Source organism: Papilio polytes, unplaced genomic scaffold (assembly GCF_000836215.1).
Source record: "Papilio polytes unplaced genomic scaffold, Ppol_1.0 DF824058.1, whole genome shotgun sequence".
Lineage (NCBI taxonomy): Eukaryota > Metazoa > Arthropoda > Insecta > Lepidoptera > Papilionidae > Papilio > Papilio polytes.
Genome location: NW_013525146.1, coordinates 452648 through 471274, shown reverse-complemented (window position 1 = coordinate 471274; position 18627 = coordinate 452648). Strand labels below are relative to the sequence as shown.

The 18627-nt window shown below is 32.9% G+C and overlaps 2 protein-coding genes across 2 annotated transcripts in view; one reads left to right on the top strand and one right to left on the bottom strand.

Annotated features, from left to right (window-relative positions):
• The window catches only part of LOC106100279, a 30200-nt gene extending 14484 nt beyond the window's left edge, over positions 1-15716 (bottom strand). Inside the window, exons 1-20 of the mRNA XM_013279090.1 lie at positions 15103-15716; positions 13516-13683; positions 13273-13333; positions 12923-13199; positions 11837-12045; positions 10987-11135; positions 10391-10568; positions 9620-9710; positions 9012-9180; positions 8526-8595; positions 7843-7975; positions 7387-7496; positions 7050-7166; positions 6288-6484; positions 5465-5598; positions 4595-4746; positions 3142-3290; positions 2280-2478; positions 1531-1678; positions 1057-1271 (exon numbers count right to left, since the gene is read on the bottom strand). Of these exons, the coding sequence (XP_013134544.1) occupies positions 1057-1271; positions 1531-1678; positions 2280-2478; positions 3142-3290; positions 4595-4746; positions 5465-5598; positions 6288-6484; positions 7050-7166; positions 7387-7496; positions 7843-7975; positions 8526-8595; positions 9012-9180; positions 9620-9710; positions 10391-10568; positions 10987-11135; positions 11837-12045; positions 12923-13199; positions 13273-13333; positions 13516-13683; positions 15103-15479 (3303 nt within the window). The 5' untranslated portion in view covers positions 15480-15716. The remainder of the gene's footprint in view (positions 1-1056; positions 1272-1530; positions 1679-2279; positions 2479-3141; positions 3291-4594; positions 4747-5464; positions 5599-6287; positions 6485-7049; positions 7167-7386; positions 7497-7842; positions 7976-8525; positions 8596-9011; positions 9181-9619; positions 9711-10390; positions 10569-10986; positions 11136-11836; positions 12046-12922; positions 13200-13272; positions 13334-13515; positions 13684-15102) is intronic.
• Positions 15717-16441: 725 nt separating this feature from the next.
• Positions 16442-17426, top strand: LOC106100268 (mitochondrial cardiolipin hydrolase-like). Its single transcript, XM_013279066.1, has 3 exons — positions 16442-16901; positions 16977-17299; positions 17373-17426. Exons 1-3 carry the CDS (start codon positions 16442-16444, stop codon positions 17388-17390), a joined length of 801 nt encoding a protein of 266 aa, XP_013134520.1. The 3' UTR covers positions 17391-17426.
• Positions 17427-18627: the final 1201 nt, after the last annotated feature.

Below are 18627 nucleotides of genomic sequence, written 5' to 3'. Positions count from 1 at the left end.
CAATATTTAAAAATTAAATTAAAAACTATATTTTTTCCATTAATAAATGTGCTTAGAAGCTAAAATGTGTTAATTATATTTAGAAAGTTACATTACTATAGAATAACAATATATTTTATCAATAAATTTAGTGATAATTGCAAATAAAAATTAATATACGACATAATTATTGCATAAAGCAAAAAAGCTAAGAAAATAACACTGAAATCAGGATTCTCAGCATAAAAATATTAAAGAGTGTGTATTAGTTAGAATATTGTCAAATAAATTGTAGCTTAAACACGTCAACTCTTTTGTACTGAAACTGGCCCTAGTTTCAGTACAAAAGAGATTTTCAACAAATCATAGCTTTAAAAACATGCAATATTGATCAATAAATAATAAAGTATATAGAAAACAGATAATACATTAATTAAATATATAATTAGCAATCCATAGTGTTACGTGAAAATATACTGTAAATATTCTTTGATAATTAGCTTTTTAATTTGTGACATGTTTTATGATTTTTGATACTCTTTGATTGTTATATAGAATAGGTTGCTATGGTTATGTTGGTTTGTTAAGTCAGAACTTAATAAATATAGTTAAGAAGTTATCAAATCGTTTCAATTCGCAAAAATTGGTGTCAGGTGTGGGGTATGGACACACAGTGATTATTGAATGATTTCAAAGTGGTGGAGCTGCAAAATGAATTGGAGGAAAGGGACTTGGACGCAAGCGGTAAAAAAAACGAACTAAGACGGAAACTCAGGGCCGCCTTAGAGGAGGAAGTTACTATTTTGAAATTCCTCCGGCCGTTCCGACGGAATTTTGATCGGAAAATTGGTGGAGATGGAAGAATCATCTAAACGGTTTAAGGAAGTAAGGAGATGGTGAAATTCAAAAAAGAATATTTACAGTATATTTACACGTGACAATATATATCTTATTATTATAAAAGCGATTAAACAATGTCTATATTTTGTAATACATTTAGTTCTTAGACAATTTATCTTGCACGTTCCATTGTACATGTATTGGTTCGTTTAGACGTAAATTAATATTGAAAATTACAAATATTTGTGTGTTACCGGTATAAGAGTATTCGCAGAGAGGTTCCTTACAGGGTTGTTGGTTGACAGTGACATTTTTGATTGGCAACTTCTGTCCGAAGATTGTTATTTTGTTGATAGATGGCATCCCGTATGCCCACCATTGCAGTTCACTGCGGAACTCTTGTTTATCCAATGTGAAATGTATTAAACTGTATTTACTCTCATCATATGTCTCTGTAAGAAAGGAAATTTGATTAATATTAATGTTTGAAAAATCCCAAAAACAACAATAAATATCAATAGATTTTAAATGAGAATATAGGTAAAAATCTAAAACATTGGAAAAATACATATGCATTTTTAAATTCTTTGCAGTTTCTTGTGTTCTGTGGGACGGGGGCCTGGTGACCAAACAGGGTACCCTAGTTTGGACACCAGTCCCCTTCTTAAAGGGGAAAAGTTTTTTTTGAATCTCGCTGTCGTATTCACTCACGTAATCCAAGTCCATCATCCCAGTACAGCATGGCGCGTGCGTGTCCAGTGAGGTCCGGCGCGGCCAGCAGGTGCAGCGGCCGCGTGCGACATTCCCGTGTCGATACCACGCCTGCGCCCGGCTCTTGTAATGGTAAAATACCACCTCCCTGGGAATAAATCATACTAATATTATAAATGTGAAAGTTTAGATGGATGTTTGTTAGATGGCTCAACGGATTTCGATTAAATTTGGTATGGACTTTTGTTTTTTTTTTTATTCCAAGGGGACAAAAGCTAGCATGAATATAAAAACATTTAAGTGCAACTATATAACATTATATTATTATAAATATGATTACATGGATGTTAAAGTTTGTCTTCCGAATGTAGAACACTCTGGAAAAACACATTGGCTACTTAATATTTTTTTTAATTCTCTGCGGACGGAGTCGCAGGCAAAATCTAGTAGATTCATACTCCAAACGATAAAAATGAATTAGAAAAAACGCTATGACTAGTAGTAACCCGAATGACGGGTTCTAATGGATAAAACAGCGCCATCTATTGCCTGCATTTCAAAACAAAGATTCCAAAACTTCAAATATTTGAATTCAAACTGAATACTTGGAAAGTTTGAATGGGAATTTTTCCCATTGGAAATTAAAATGCATATAATCTACCCAACGGGAAAAATCGGGAAACACCCAATAAGAACCTAAACAACTATTATAATTTGTAGCATTTCATATTAATTTATATAAATATTACCTTGACAGCTAGCATATGTTGTTCTGTGACATTCCTCCAGCCGGGTGTCATAAGTGTGCCATCGAGGCCGTACCATATCCCCGCGGGGAAGTATGCGCGTGCAGAGCTGGCCCCGGGCCACAGTATAGGAGACACCAGCAGGTACGGTCCGATCAGGAACTGAGTATCTATGTCGTGTGTTACTGTGTCACTTGGATCACTGTGGGAGATAGACTTAATATTTATTAATAAATTACATAAAAAGGCAGATATTAAACATGTGTTTTAACACATATGATGAACGATATTATGGATGTCAAAAGTTATGTTTCACTACTAACATTTATCAACGACCTTCTTTCTATATCATTATAAGTACATTATTTTATTGGTCAAATCTAAATAACGTATAATAGTGTTTCAAAAGGCGACAATTTGTTAAAAATCACCTAGCGTTATAAAATGGTTAATATATGTTAAATCTAAAATGTATTTGAAACAAAAAGTTTTTCATGGTAAAGTTCTTGGTGATTATTCGACTTATGGGCGGTTTCCGAACTACTTTTAACCATTCGGTAGTAATTATGGTTCGATGAATTTATAAAATGCGGCTCCAAACTTGTAATTTTACTCCATTGAAACATAGGTTAACGTAGTGCTAATGAATCACTCAGTAATGATAAAATAAATGGAAACTTCAGAAACCCAGCATAAATATGAAAAACCTAAAATTAACAATTAAAATAATCATTAAACAATATTTAAAACATGTACATCATTATACATAAAAATTAGAACAGACCATATAAAAATATACGTTTTCAAATTCAAAAGGCGTTTTTGGTTCGGTTCTTGAAATATTCTTAGGTTTTATTATACTTACTCGAAGTATAACGGTCGGGCAACTAGTTCGCCGTGCAGATGTGCCCTCCAGAACAGCGTGTAGTAGTAGGGCAGCAGCGAGTAGCGCGTGCGCAGCGCGGCGCGGGACGCACTCACCACCTCCGCGCCCAAACTCACTGGGTCTTGTGGCTGGAATATACAATCTATATTAATATTATAAAGCGTAAACACACACTTCTTTGTTGCCTAAGATGTCAGCAATCACTGCATATTTTTGAATAATTATTTTTTTAATAAAAACCCCTACACTTACGTCACGCTTTAAGCTATATATTTTCACGCCTTTAAACTTAGGGGGTAAATATTTTGGATAAAAACCCTAATGTCGAAAAGAGACCATAAGTTGCTGCCAACATCAAGAAAGCAAGGTGGTTTGTCGTCGTCATGTCATTTTGACATTTGCAATTGATAATTTGACACATGTAAACAATAAAATAAAATTTTCATAATTTTTGCGGATGAACTCGCAGGGGAACAGCTAGTTATTGATATTATTACCATACCCTAGAAGGGTCTAGTTAAGGGGGTACCCAGGTAGGAACCCCCGTAGGGGTTACTATCTAGGTAGGTACCCCCTAAGGGGTGACTAGGCTAGAATTGACGAGTTCATGCCGGAGGACTGATTTTAGTCCCTTTCTTCTCCTACCATTTGATATATAACAAATATTACAGGTTGGAACTAAAATTAGAACTCCGGGACGCATTTTGTAAATATTCAGTTTTAACCATAACTAATAACCTATTGGTGATTACAAGTCTGTTTTAACACCTGAGCTACCTTCGCTCTTCTTAAGATCGAGTCAAAGAAAATTATTCACTACATTACTTATGTAACAATATGCAAAACGATTATAACGGTAAGACTATTAGAAAACATGTAAAAATGAAATAAGCATTGAAAATTATACAAAACTATCTGTTCCCGTGCGATTTCAGCAGCATAAAATTATTTTATTGTTATATGACATGTGTTAAATTGTCAATTGCAAATGTCAAAATGACATGACATGACAAATGCTGGTAATCTTGCTTCCTTAATGTTGGCAGCAACTTATGATCTCTTTCTCACATTGGGGTTTTTATCCAAAAAATTTACCCCCTAAGTTTAATAGCGTGAAAAATATAGCCTGAAGCGTGTCGTAAGTGTAGAGCTTTTTATTAAAAAGCGAATTATTCAAAAATATGCTATGATTGCTAACATCTTAGGCAACAAAGTGTGTGTTAACGCTTTATTATAATTATTATTATATTATACAAAATTGAAGTACTAGGATATGACACTTTCTTTCTATTACATTTTGTTTTCCTGTATACTAACTGGGTTAAATGAATTTATCACTTCTGTCAAGTAACATACTAAACTCAAAACTCATGTATGTACTATTAGATAAAAAGTGGTAACCAAATTAAATTCCCTGTCTATAAACATTTACCATAGAAGTATCGGAGTTATGATTCCTGGAGAATGGATAGAAGGCTCCGAGCTGCATCCAGCGCTTGCAGAGCTCCACCGTGGTGTTGCCGCGGAAGCCGCAGATGTCCGCCCCCATCATCGGGATGCCGAATAAACTGAAGCTCAGCATCTCTGAAACAATGTTATGTCTATAATTAATATTATAAAAAAGGAGTATCTTTTTATTTATTGAAATAATTTATAAACTATTGGAAAGATTACGATTTTAATCTTACCTTTTCTTACTTATTATTATAAATGCGAAAGTTTAGATGGATGGATGGATGTTTGTTTGTAGTCTAAACGGCTGAACAGATTTTGATGAAATTTCGCACAGACGTTGAGGGTAGCCTGGTTTTTTAAACTCCACGGGGATGCAGTCGCGGGCGAAAGCTAGTATACAATATATAAATGTGAAGGTTTGGATGTATGGATGTTTGTATATTTCGTAAACCTAAACTGATTAACGGATTTCGATGAAATTTCTCACAAATATAGAACAAAGTCTGAAAGAAGACACAGGCTATTTGCTACATTTTAATTCGACGAAAACGGAATCGTGGGTCTAAGCTAGTTACGACATTGTTATATCAAAAGGTGGTAAACAAGCAAGCAGCCTGAATTCGCCAAAATAGCGAAGCAATCTCTACCTATACACATCCGTGATTTCCAATGTGTTTGCTTCTGTTAACCTATGAAGGAGGGGACGCATAAATTATTTCCTCTTCCTAAGCATCCCTTCCTTCAAACCTCTCCCCTTCCCTTTTCTGATAAAAAAAGGTGGCAAGGGTAAGAGACAAAAAAGGATCTACTTTTGTGTTGTTATTAGCGTCTATGGCTTTAAACGCACCTGGAATGCTCATCCTCATATCATGCCAGCTGCTGTCCACATCCCCGCTCCAGTGGCCCGCGAACCGTCCCAGTCCGGGGAACGACGCCCGCGATATTATAAACGGACGACTGCCGCGGATCTCGACTAAGGCACTGGAATATATTTTTAATAATAATTTTTAAACAAGAAAAAATAATAAAAACATGTCTTTAACCAGAAAAATAGAAAACCACACCATGAGCGTAATTTATTTAACAGATATCGATGTTTGTTAAAACACTTTTTTTAAATTCCTTTTTTCACGATACAATATAAACATAAATAATTATAATAAAAGTGTCTAAAAACCCATTTCGGGTTTATCCATACATTACGGTATAAAATATAACATTAGCTTATTTAAATAGATTTAGGGTCTGTCCCACTACTGGCTGATAGAGGCTCAGATAGCTTAAATATGACGACACTGTCAGATAAGAGAACAAAATCAGATATTTCCATCACAAATGATATTTTATACATTGGATTGTTATCAGACATTACATTTTTACAATATTTATTTCATATACAGGGTGTACAAATTTTATTCGACTTAGAAATAAAAATCTTTCTTTTTAAAATGATTATTCTACTACAGTAGAACCTTAGTAACATAAAAACCTCTATAACTTCAAAAAATAATATGTTCCCTTCCCAACAGAGCATAAATCCTCCATAACATAGACCCTTGATAACTTAAAACCTTTATAACTTATAATATTTTGTGTTTCCCTTAGATTTTAACTTATCGAGGTTATACTTTACTTACTAATGAAGCGTTACAATAAAAAAATATACATACAAATGTGTAGCGATAGCTTCAGTAAGTCCATACAAATTGTGCCATTGGAAATGTTTCCCAGCATAATGTTGTGCGTCCATACAAAGTGTCTTATGTTTCAATCCATTGGTAAGATAATGAGGTACATATGGCAAATCTTCTGGAGCACATTGACCGTACAAAGAACCGGAAACGAAGTTTGATGGTTCGTTCATATCCTGTTATATGTTAACATAAATATATCAGAATTTTATAGTTGAACAAATAATTAAAAAAAATGTATAAAACTAACAATTTTCCATGTCAAATGTCAGCATGTTTTTGAATAATTTCTTTTTTAGAAAAAGCCTTATGCCTTACACTTTAGGCTATATATTTTCACACTATTGAACTTAGGGGTAAATAAATTGAGAGTTTGAGTGCCGAAGGTTCCGGTGTGTTCCTTGGAGATCCCGGAACCTTCGTCAATCTCACTAGAGGATGGCCACCGAGGGGGTTTCAGTAGGTGAAATCCTACGTAACCCTGCCTTCCAGAAGGCAGGGTATCTTTTGAAGATCCCCCCCCCCCGACACCAAAAAAAAGGGTAAATAAATTGGAAAAAACTTTATGTGGGAAAAGGACCATAAACTACAAGCTGCCAACATCAAGGAAACAAGATTACTGGTAACGGTAATTGGTATCCAATGTCAAACGAATTCGATATCATTTGTGCATTTAAATTTTAACATTTGCAATTGAAAATTTGACAAATTTAAACAATAAATAAAGTTTATACTACTTACAATCCAAGCGCCATCGTATGGTATCTTTTTATGGAAGTTTGACATCATTTGGGTCCAATACATTGTGGCATTGGGGTGCGTAAAGTCCGGCCATACCGTTGACACTTTATTCCAAACCTGGAATAAACAACAAAATTAAAAAAAAAAACAATTTAACAAGCTTACTCCTTTTAGAATTTTTTTCCACTAAGAATAACAACTATTATTATAATGAGTGTGGTGAGTAAAGTGTCTTTTCCACTAGCGCAATTATAATAATAATCGTGCGACTAATAAACCAGTGAAAACTTTTCTTTATGTTATTTTTTAAATTTAATTACATCTAAATCTTTCTCACCTTTCCCACAAAAGGTTGTCCGGTTGAATTCTTAATGAAAATGTTCATTTCAAGTCCCTTATCAAAAGGTGGGTAAGTACCCAATTTCTCTGCAGCGCTCACTCCGGGATCTAAATACGTAGACATGAAGAAAAAAAGATATTTATAATAACAAACACATTAATAATAAATGAACTTAGTATTAGTATTGTTTGAGTCATCGGATTCCGCAGCCGGTGGTGCTCTATTTTTTATATAATACATTTTTTTTTTATTTTTATATCAAATGTAATTTAAAATGTATTGTATAAAAAATAAGAAATAAAGATATATGGATAATAATAATAAACTTAGTATGAAAAAGAATGAAAAATACTTTGTTTACTGAAATTTTTTTTTTCAATGTCTTCTTAAAATAAATTATATTTTGGTATTATTTTTAATTTGTGTACGAATGAAATGTGATTAAATTCTCACCAAACAACACCATATAATGCATCCCAGCATCATGTAATTCCTTCACAAACTCCGGTAATCCTTTAAACTTGACATCATCATATGTAAAATCATTTCCATCTTTCATATAGTCTAGATCGTTCCACTGCACGTCCTATTGAAATACATAGTCTATAGTATATATTTATTTATTTTGCTTCCGCGACTCGGTAAAATAGAATAAAAAAAAACAAAATAGTCAGTCCTACCAAATTTATTGTCTAATAACAATCCGTGTAAAATATGTGATGGAAACATCGGATTTTGTTATCTTATCTGACAGTACCGTCATTTTTAGCTATCTGAGCCTCTATCAGCCAGTTGTGGGACAAAACCTAAGTATCCTGTTTTGTTATTCCAGACTATCCTCTACATCTACCTATAAAAATTTTATCGAGATCCGATCAACGGTTTAGCTTTTTTGTAGTTACAAGGTATCTATACTAATATTATAAAAGAGGACAGATTTGTATTTCAAAACTACTGGACTGATTAAAAAAATCTTTTGTAATTAGGATGATACATTAACTCTGAGTGACGTTTATTATTACGTATTTTTTTATTCCGCGTAGACGAAGTCGCAGGTAAAAGCTAGTCTTACGATAAAGACATTAAAGTTGGATGATTTATGCAATATTACAAAGAAAACTTGCAAATTAACTTACCAATGGGATTCCAGCATCTCTATTACTTTTCCATACATCTCTAGTTACTTGTAGACTGCCGTAGTTATATCTGGAATGGTAAATACATTTTTGAACAAAACGTCTACACTGTGTTTCTTAGTATTGTGTCTTTCTAATTCCACGCGAGCGGAATCGCGGGCGAAAGCTAGTTATCAATATTGTGTAAACTTAATAGATGTATTAGCTTTCGCCCGCGACTTTGTCCGCGTGGAATTAAAAAAAAACGAAAATGTGTTGCCTATGTGTTCTTCGAGACAATCCTCTAAGTCTATGCCAAATTTCATCAAGATCCGTTCAACCTTTTAGGCTACAAACACTAAGAAACATCCATCCATCCATCAATGGATGGAGGATAGTCTGGAAGAACACATAGGGTACTTTTTTTGTTTTTTATAATTCGACGCGGACGGAGTCGCGAGCGAAAGCTAGTATGCATATATATGTAAATGTAGATGTATCACTAACTTGCAGAGATGGAAGCCGAGCCCCCAGTAGGGCGGCATGAAGGGCTTGCCGACGATCTCCGTCAGCTGCGACGCCACGTCCGCCGCCGCCGGGCCCAGGAATATGTAGAAGTTCAGCAAACCCCCGATTGTACGGTAAGTTATCGCCGGCGTCGGCTGTACCACCACATCTGGTACACATAAATAAAACTAATAGAAATCCCATAAAAACACATAAAATAACAGCTTATACCGCGTCAAATTAAAAAAAAAAACAATAAAAAATAAAGCCTATGTCACTCACAGATAAATTACCTTTCTAACGGAGAAAGAATTTTTAAAATTAGCCCAGTAGTTTTTGAGTTATTTCAATACATAAATTAATGAAAAAACAAGTCATATATTGTACACATAAATCAGACACATTTATAATACTAAAGGCCTGTCCCACCACTAGCTGATAGAGATTCGGTTAGCTTAAAAATGACGTCACTGTGATAAGGGAACAAAATCTAAATTTCCATCGTACATATTACACATTGTATTCTTATCAGACAACAATTTGGTGGGACTGGCCCTTAAATGTAATAACACAGACTTCTTATATACACTATAAATCTATATACAGACCTATAGCATGCGAGTTTATAAGCAATGTGCCGTGCGCTTTGCCGTCCGGTTCTAACGCCAAATAAAACGGCTGACTTCCATACAAATTCGTCTGCAAATACAAAAATATCACAAATTACTCACTAAACTTTAAAATTTAAATATCAAGTAGCTTTCGCCCACGACTACGTCCGCGTGGAATTAAAAAAACAAAAGTAAGTAGCCTATGTGTTCTTCCATACTGTCCTCTACATCTATACCAAATCTCATTAAAAATCCGTTCAGCCGTTTTGGCTACAAACTTTGACATCCATCCATCTAAACTTTCGCATTTATAATATTAATATGAAGTATAATTACTTTATATAAATAATGCGAAAATTCTTAAATAAATCAAGTAAAGTATCGCTTACAATTTAACAGATGTCATAAATTCCAAGGAATTTTGGAGTTTAAGACCTTATTATTTTAGACACTATTACTTAATATTAAAATGTAGTTTGAATATCCCATAAGAATTGTTTATAGTCCATTTATAAGAAATTTTAGAACTACCAATTTTAATTTATTTCTCAGAAACATATATTTTCACATTATGAAACTAAATAAATTGGAACAAACTAAAAGCCGCCAACATCAAGAAAGCAAGATTGTCATGGTACGGTAATTGGTCAAATGTCAAAGGCCTAGTCATTTGTGCAATTGAGAATTTGACAAATGTAAACAATAAAATATTATTTTTATAATTTAATGCGGATGAACCCACGGGAAAAGCTAGTGTTCATAACTTACATTTTCAACAGGTGCCTGATCTGAGTTAAACATAGTAAATGTCTTCCAATCATTCAATTCAGTTCTGAATCGAGCCCGTCTCTCTCCCAGACCGTATATCTGGTTGGTGGGCAATAACGATGAAATCTGCAGAAATTTATCCGATAATATCAATCCACCTACATCTTGAGTGTTAAATCTGGAAAATATAAGAAAACAGTTAGGATTTTACAGCTGAATAACACAATAATCAATCCGAGGTGCAATTTGTAACATGATACAAAAATATCACAAGCGCAATTTGGATATAGATCAAGTTTTTCCAATGTCAAAGAAAAATGCAATAAATCGAATTGTATTTGACAGAATAGAGGAAAGGGAAATATCTACATTCTTTCCGTCTCCTCCTCTGTCGATTAAAGGTAGACTTGCTATTTCGGTGAATTCTAAATTCTATACTAATATTATAAAGAGGAAAGATTTGTATTTTTGTATGTCTTGAAATAACTCAAAAACTACTGGATCTATTACAAAAATTCATTAAAATAACATAGACTATGTTAATTCCACGCGGAGCCGCGAGCAACGGCTAGTTTCATATATACAGATATACTTACACAGTAACATTATCAGAGAGACGGATAACTTTGAATCCGATACTTGAACTTTCAAGTACCATTTTGTATTTCATTGTCTTGATAGAACCATACACCATTGGAATCTCTGGATACTGGGCTTCGAACCTTGGATTTTCTGCATCAGTTATCTGGAATAAAAATAAATATCATATATAAATATAATTTCATCTCAGGAAAAACTAAAGTATACATGGTCAGTTTAGAAATATCAAAGAAAACTTTCTACAACATAAGGGCAAAATGATCATATATTTATTTTATTAGTGTTAGAACGGAATCCTATTTACTTACTAAGGTACTTTTTAATAGCATTAAACACATTATGTGACAAAAAATCTATACATATAATAACATTAGAGTATCTGTATGTATTTTGAAATTAATGATTGGAACCGACCGATATTGGCAGTATTTTCACTGGAAAGTGATGGATATGATTATATATTTTATTTTTAAATTCTACACTGAATAAGTTGCATGCGACTGGCTTTTTTTTCTCTAGCATGAAAGCCTGAGACTACAGCAACAGTATTGAAATTATAGACATTATTAAAATTAAATCTAAAAAAAATGAAATCTTACTTCTTACTAATATTATAAGTGCAAAAGTTTGGATGGATAGATCAATGTTTGTTAGAGTTTGCAGCTTAAATGGCTAACCTAATCTCGATGAAATTTGGTATAGATGTAGAGAATAGTTTGGAAATATACGCTACTTACTTTTATTTTTTTTAATACCACACCGACGAAGTCAAAAGGTGGTATAAAATAAAATATAGGATAGTATAAATGAACTATGATAATAGAACTGTTATTTCATTATAAATACCTTAGCATTAATAATATCTCCAGTAACAAACATTATATCAACGCGGACCATACGAAAGTCTCCTGGGTAGCCGGAGGGGCGATTTAGCGCAAAGAACGCTGTCACACCGCGTTTATTCTCCGTCATGTTGTAGAACTTATATGTGTCGTAATGTGGTGGGTAGAAGCAGTATGGCGCGCCTTGTATATTAGTTGACCTCCAGCAACAACCTGCAAGATGAAATTATGTCTAAAACTTTCTTCAGTGAAAGCAAACTTATCTGGCTAAGGTCCAGTCAAACAAAACACAGTCGAATCTTAAGCGAGAACTGGATATATGAAAGATCTAAAGGCAGTTAATGTCTGGTTTGTTGGACAACACGATAAATGAGAGATTAGAGAAAAACCTTTTTGGGCGAAAAAAAAAATATCGCAGTCCCTTGAACTTTCGTTTACTTCGATTGTAGATAAAACTTAGGTTAAAATAAAAACGGACACACAGACTAAGCTTCAGAATATCAAGGATATTGTGTCATTTAGGCATACTAATATTATAAAGGGGAAAGTTTTGTATATTTGTATGTATTGAAATATCTCAAAAACTACTGAGCCAAATTCAAAAAATCTTTCATCATTGAAACGCTACGTTATCACTGAGTAACAAAGGCTATATTTCTTAATTTTACGCGAGCAAAGTCGTTAATAAGTTGTTAGCTTTTTAATTAGTTCTGATGTATTCTGTATTTTTAAAAGTTATTTGTTAATCTGTGCTATTTATCAATACATTTATCTTTATTTAAAACAACAATATTGTTAGGAAAATATTAGGAAACGGAAGGAATAGTGAGTAGTTTTATAAAATATATGGCAAGCAGTGGCTCGCGCTCAGTCGCAGTCTCGGCGCTCAGTCGCCAACAAGCTCAGTGTTTTACTAGTCGTCACAACGGCACGTTCGATATATTTGCGTTGTCGCATTGGAGTTCAGTTTGTGTGTTTTAAAGTAATTTACAAGTATTGTTAATATGGCCGTCCGTCTATATTTTAAAGGAAGTCATTTGTGGAAATATCTAACAAAATAAAATAAAAATAAAATATGAGTATAACTAACCTCTTTTCAAGCAACCTTCTTCATTTGCACCCGCCTGCGGGTAACAATCAAAACGCATATTATCCGTTACATTCGAACACATATTCCGCAGCATCTCTGGGGTCCTCTCTATATACTTTGTCTGCGGTGCCTCAGTTGGTACTTGTATAGGTTTAGGACGCATCAAACGTTGGTATTTCTCATCCTCTAATGGCGTCTTTCTAGAACCTTCTGAACCATTGAACTTGTTCTTTGTGCTCAAGTTGTTGTGATCATGGTAATGAACTTCCGGAACAACCTAAAAGTATATTTAATAACATAATTATAATTTCTCTTTAGTTAAGACATTTATGTCAGTTTGTTCTACTTACCATTTCATAGTATGTCATAGGTCGCTCAGTGTTTTCAGGGTGAACTCGTTGCCATAATTTTCTGTAGAAACAAGATATATTTAATATGAAAATAATCCAACAAGAGCTATTAAAAATATGCAATTTTGATATTAACTAAAAACCAACCAAATCATTTAAAAAGTTAAAATCCTAGCAATTCAAACGATTTTTTACTGTTTTCTATGTAAAAATACAACACCCTGTGCATGTGTACATCCCCACCTGTATTTATCCTCAGTCCAGGCGCCGCCTAAAGTACCTCCCACCACAAGCCATACAGCCACGCACAGCACACACATCAACCCAACACCTAACATCCCGGGACAGATGTTCTTCAATTGTTCCCAGGCTCGTTGCAATGTTGTACGGCGTTGAGAGAAACGTTGATATCTGGAACATTCGATTAGGAAGTTGTATATTTTATTCTTCATAAGATCTTCTATCTCATGTGAACAACATCCCGGGGTCCGAGTAGACAGAGATAGAAAATAACAGTACTCAAAACTAATTTTGAATACAAACAAAACTAATAATACCTGTATACTCAATGTTAGACCAAATGCTGTTACAATTCTGCAGAATATTATTTTATGCATGAATGCATTATGCAATTCTTACCCTTCCAAGATTAGAGTTTATAAAATTAAAAAAAAAACAATAAAAACGGTTCTGGTGTAATTCAATAAAATAGTACTACACTCAGCCTATGTAAATATGCAATGAAACAATAATGGTTATATTCCCAAGTTTTATGCCCTTGCATTTATATGTATGTAATAAAGATAATTCAAAGTTCATTCTGCATCGATAAACTCAAGGCTAAAGAAAACATGAGCGTTTGACCTCAAATAATTGCTCTTTGAGCTATTAATGGAAACAAATTGATTAAACAAATTAATCATATCCTGTTCTATGTGTAAATATTTAATTTTAATCATCATATATGTCTATACTAATATTATAAAGGGGAAAGGTTTGTCATTTTGTATGTTTTGAAATAACTCAAAAATTCTGGACTGATTTAAAAAAAAAAAAATCACTAATAAATGTTTCTTGTTACTGAGTAACATAAGCTTTGTTTTTTTCTATGTTTTAATTTCACATGGCTGAAGTTGCGAGCAATAGTTATTTTTTACAATTGTTATAAAGAAAAAAGATTTGCATTTTTGCATTTCTGTATGTATTTGATCCCCGCAAAAACTACTGGGCCTATTTTAAAAATTCTCTCACCATTATATAGGTAATTTATCTGTAACATAGGATATATTTTTTAATTTTATGCAGATGCGAGCAACAGCTAGTCAATTATAAAACAAGCTGTTGCTTGCGAATTTATCCATGTGAAATGTGAATAAAGTAAAAATATAGCCTAAGTTACTCACAGATAAATTATCTTCTAAGGATGAAAGAGTTTATAAAATTAGACCAGTAGTTTTTGAGTTATTTCAATATATACAAAAATATAAATCAAATCAAATAGATAAACTATCTAAACAGAAGTTATTTGTTTTTGAAGTTTTGTTACCTACTGACAAAGAGAGTAATGTTTTTTGCACATGTAAAATGTGGGTTTATATGTATGTAAATTTCCATAATGATGGCCTAGAGACTATATAGCTGAACTAATTCTGACACAAAACATATGTGATTAGTGGTAAATTTAGTGATACTTACTTATTTTGTCAGACTGCTAAAAATATTGTAAAGCTACTTTGGCTTGAGTTTCAGGAGGGATTTGGACTAAAACTTTGACTCAGGCTAATGGGTTGTAATATATTAAGTGATATAAATTATTTTACAAGTTCTTACCTCGGTTCCCTAGTGGTATCTCCATCGCTTCGAGGTTTCGGGATAATTCCACTGAATAGAGGAGCGCGAGATTTTGCGCCACTTTTACCAAATGGCGCGAACGGTAACTTGGTGTAGACACCTCCTTTGGGCCCATTCAATGAAGTCTCCTTTTGTCCTTCTACCTCTCTATCGAATACCTCTTCGATGTTCGAACTGCTACCATCTTTTGGCAATTTAAGGCTCTCATAATATATTCGATAGTTGATATTATCATTTAAAGACAACAAATCGGTTTTTGCACTTGATGGCTTATCACAAAATTCTTCAAAAGACACAACCTCGTAATCGTCATCTAATTCTCGAGGTTTTTCGTTTTTATTGTGTGGTTTCGGCATTTTGCCTTTGTTTTGTCCAATATTTTTCTTACTGCATACTATATAGAAAAGGAACAAAATTCGACACGGTTAAATTCTACCCTATCAATAATATTTTACAACGTCTCGCAAACTCAAACGGACTCTGTTTTAAGAATGTGAAAAAAACAAAAATCAGTTAACAAGAACAATAACCATTTTATAGTAAAATTAACTTATAAACAACAACTACGCCGCGGCGCTGCTTGTGCACAGACACGGAAAACATTTGCCATAGATAATACATATTAATTACTCATTTACTCTTCGAAAACATTTACTCTGCGCTGATGTGTTCGTTGTGTCTATTGCGTACCTGTGATCGCTTTAAAAGGATAGGTCATTGCTTCATAATGACATCTTTTTATGCTTTACCACTTAAACCCATGGAAGTACTACTTATTACGTAGTACGTATTATCACTTATTACATCCATGCTTAAACCTAACTTAAATACCTCCAACTAATTACTTACAGTCGATATATGTGTATAGGTGTATAGGTGTTTTCCGCTTATTAATTTAGTTTCATTGTTAAAAGATAATACAAAAAACAAGAATATTGCTAATAATTACTAGATAGCACCAAAACCACACATTAGAATTTCTAAATATGTTATAAAGTAATTGATAATTTTTTATCATAATGTTATTCGAAATGGTCAGACTAATTGAGAATTTATTACAATACTAATAACCACCTCTGTAGACTGAATAGTAAAAAATCCACACTTTTGTTTAGTTTCTTCATACTTAGGTCCTTTATGTACCTGTTCTAGTTTATAATGTTTTAATGAGGGTAGATCGTAAACTCCCAGACATCAAAGCTAATAAGAACGTAATTGTCAAAAGCGTGGACAGCATGGCGGACTATATTATCAAGAAAGTAAAACACAGTTTATAAAATTGTGCGAGTCTATTGTTTTGTGATAATTGGTGAGCAATATGGATTGGAAAAGTACAAAAATGATTTTGGCATCAGCTGCTGCTGTAGTAGTAGTTTCTCAAGTGGCGAAAAAACTATGCAAATATATTTTTAATTCAAGCAAACATACAGAAAATGAGGTAGCAAATGACGATACGTGTAGTGAAGTTTTACAGATAAAGAACCGTGAAATTAATGATGTTATTTTATTTTCCGATGACATTGTTCGGCACACTATTAGAATTCCAACTAACAAAGAAATAACAATTTGTGAAAGTAGAGAACTTAATTGTTTTAAGTTAATCAAATATATTAAATCAGCGCGAGAAACTCTAGATGTGTGTATGTATCTAATAACAAGTACTGAAATAACTGAACAAATAATAAGATTAGGTCAGAAACATGTTTTAGTGCGAATTGTTGTAGATAGTGATATGGCATATGCTCCTCCATCACAAATCAAAAGACTAGAAGAATACAGTAAGTTTATTAAAATTTGACTTACAGTTGTGATGTAGTGTACCTTTATTAACTAGTTTTTTTTCTGTTTTACAGGTTTTATCCAAGTCCAGACGAATAAAAGAACAATATTAATGCATCATAAGTTTTGCATTGTTGATGGTCCAAAAGCCATTAAGCGAAAACTTTTATTAAGAGCACACGCCGAGAAATTAAATGTGCATGGACATTTAACCAGGAAGTTTGCAAACCAAGTTCCGAAAATCAAAAATACAAAAGGTTTCGTAATGTCTGGTTCACTTAATTGGTCAACCCAGGCGATGATATCAAATCATGAAAGTGTGATCGTAACATCTCATCCGAACATTGTGTCTAAATTTGAAAAGGAATATGAAAGTTTATGGGTAGAAAATGAACCTGTAAGTAATATATCTGTAAATGTTTGTTAATATTTAATCAGGTGCACTTAAATTGTTTTTGTTCTTTTCACAGACTTTGAAATCAACATGACACGCAACATTACGAGATTATTTTGTATATAAATAGGTACGTGTTAACTTTATAAGTATAAATTTCATATTGTCAGTATTAAAAACTCGCCAAAATAATCATTCCAGTAACTGGGTACCTGAATGTTTAGATATCATGTTCTAAAACTGGTAAGTGGTAAAAACTTTAACCAATAACCAGAGACATTTTATTTAGACCTTCGGTTTGAAATGTCAAGTTTTTCATTCATTCATTTCTCTCAAAAATGACAGGACAACGCCATAGACAAGTCCATGTGCACTTCAATTCAATTTCGATCGATCATATGTTTTCTTTGTGTAGTTTTTTCAGCCGCTGTAATTCGAATTGGTTATAATGTAAATCCCTAATAAAATTTTATTAAAATTCGTACAGTGTTGATGTGAAATACGGCAATTTTAGGGATCACAATCCAAGTTCGGTCGGAAAAATTTGTAAGATATAAAAAAGGTGCACTTCGAGTGCACGTGCTTGCATTTTTCAGATAATTTCATGTCATTTCAGTCATATAAGTGTTTCAAAAGTAAGTTAATAGTAAGAGGAACTCGCTTGTAACTGTATACTTCAGCTTAAGGCTTCAATTTTGTGGTTTTATTAACATTTCGATATAAAACAAATGTTAGGTTGAGTTGGAAGATCTCTTATTTGGTTATTTTTTTTAATCAAAATTTGCGATGCATGCGTTAACCTGGATTAGAGCTTTGAAGGATGAAGTGTTAGTGGTACGTGAACATTTTTTTATCTGACAATTATTTTAAGGTTACTATACAAAATAGTGTGGAAAAGAATGACATTCCAGAAAGGTCATTTAGAACACCTTATTTTTAATTTATTCCTTGCTAATTTACCACTTATTAACAATATTTATAGGATATTTATGTATTCTTTAACAAGAATAGTCATTAAAAAGGAAAATTAATAAAATTTAAGAACATGCAATGTTGATGTCCATGACCCTTTGAAGTTGTCCTTAAAAAGCTAGAAACTTCAAGTAAAATTAAATTAAAAATTTCTTTTATTTAAAGAAAGATTTCTTTTGCTTTCATATACTATTGAATACTGTATAAAGTTTATATAAAATCAATTTTAATAGGTTTAAAAGTTTGTGTAAAATTCATGCCGACTGACTGAAAATAACATTATTTTCAACTGTTTTTGGTTTATGAGACTTTCAAAGTTAATTGAATATGATTTTAGGTTTGCGGAAAAGTGTAATAAG

Excerpts from the sequence above, each read along its gene's own strand:
- LOC106100268 (XM_013279066.1), top strand. The coding sequence starts at position 16,442 with ATGGATTGGAAAAGTACAAAAATGATTTTGGCATCAGCTGCTGCTGTA. Across the intron at positions 16,902-16,976 it reads CAAAAGACTAGAAGAATACA|GTTTTATCCAAGTCCAGACG; the intron begins GTAAGTTTATTA and ends TCTGTTTTACAG.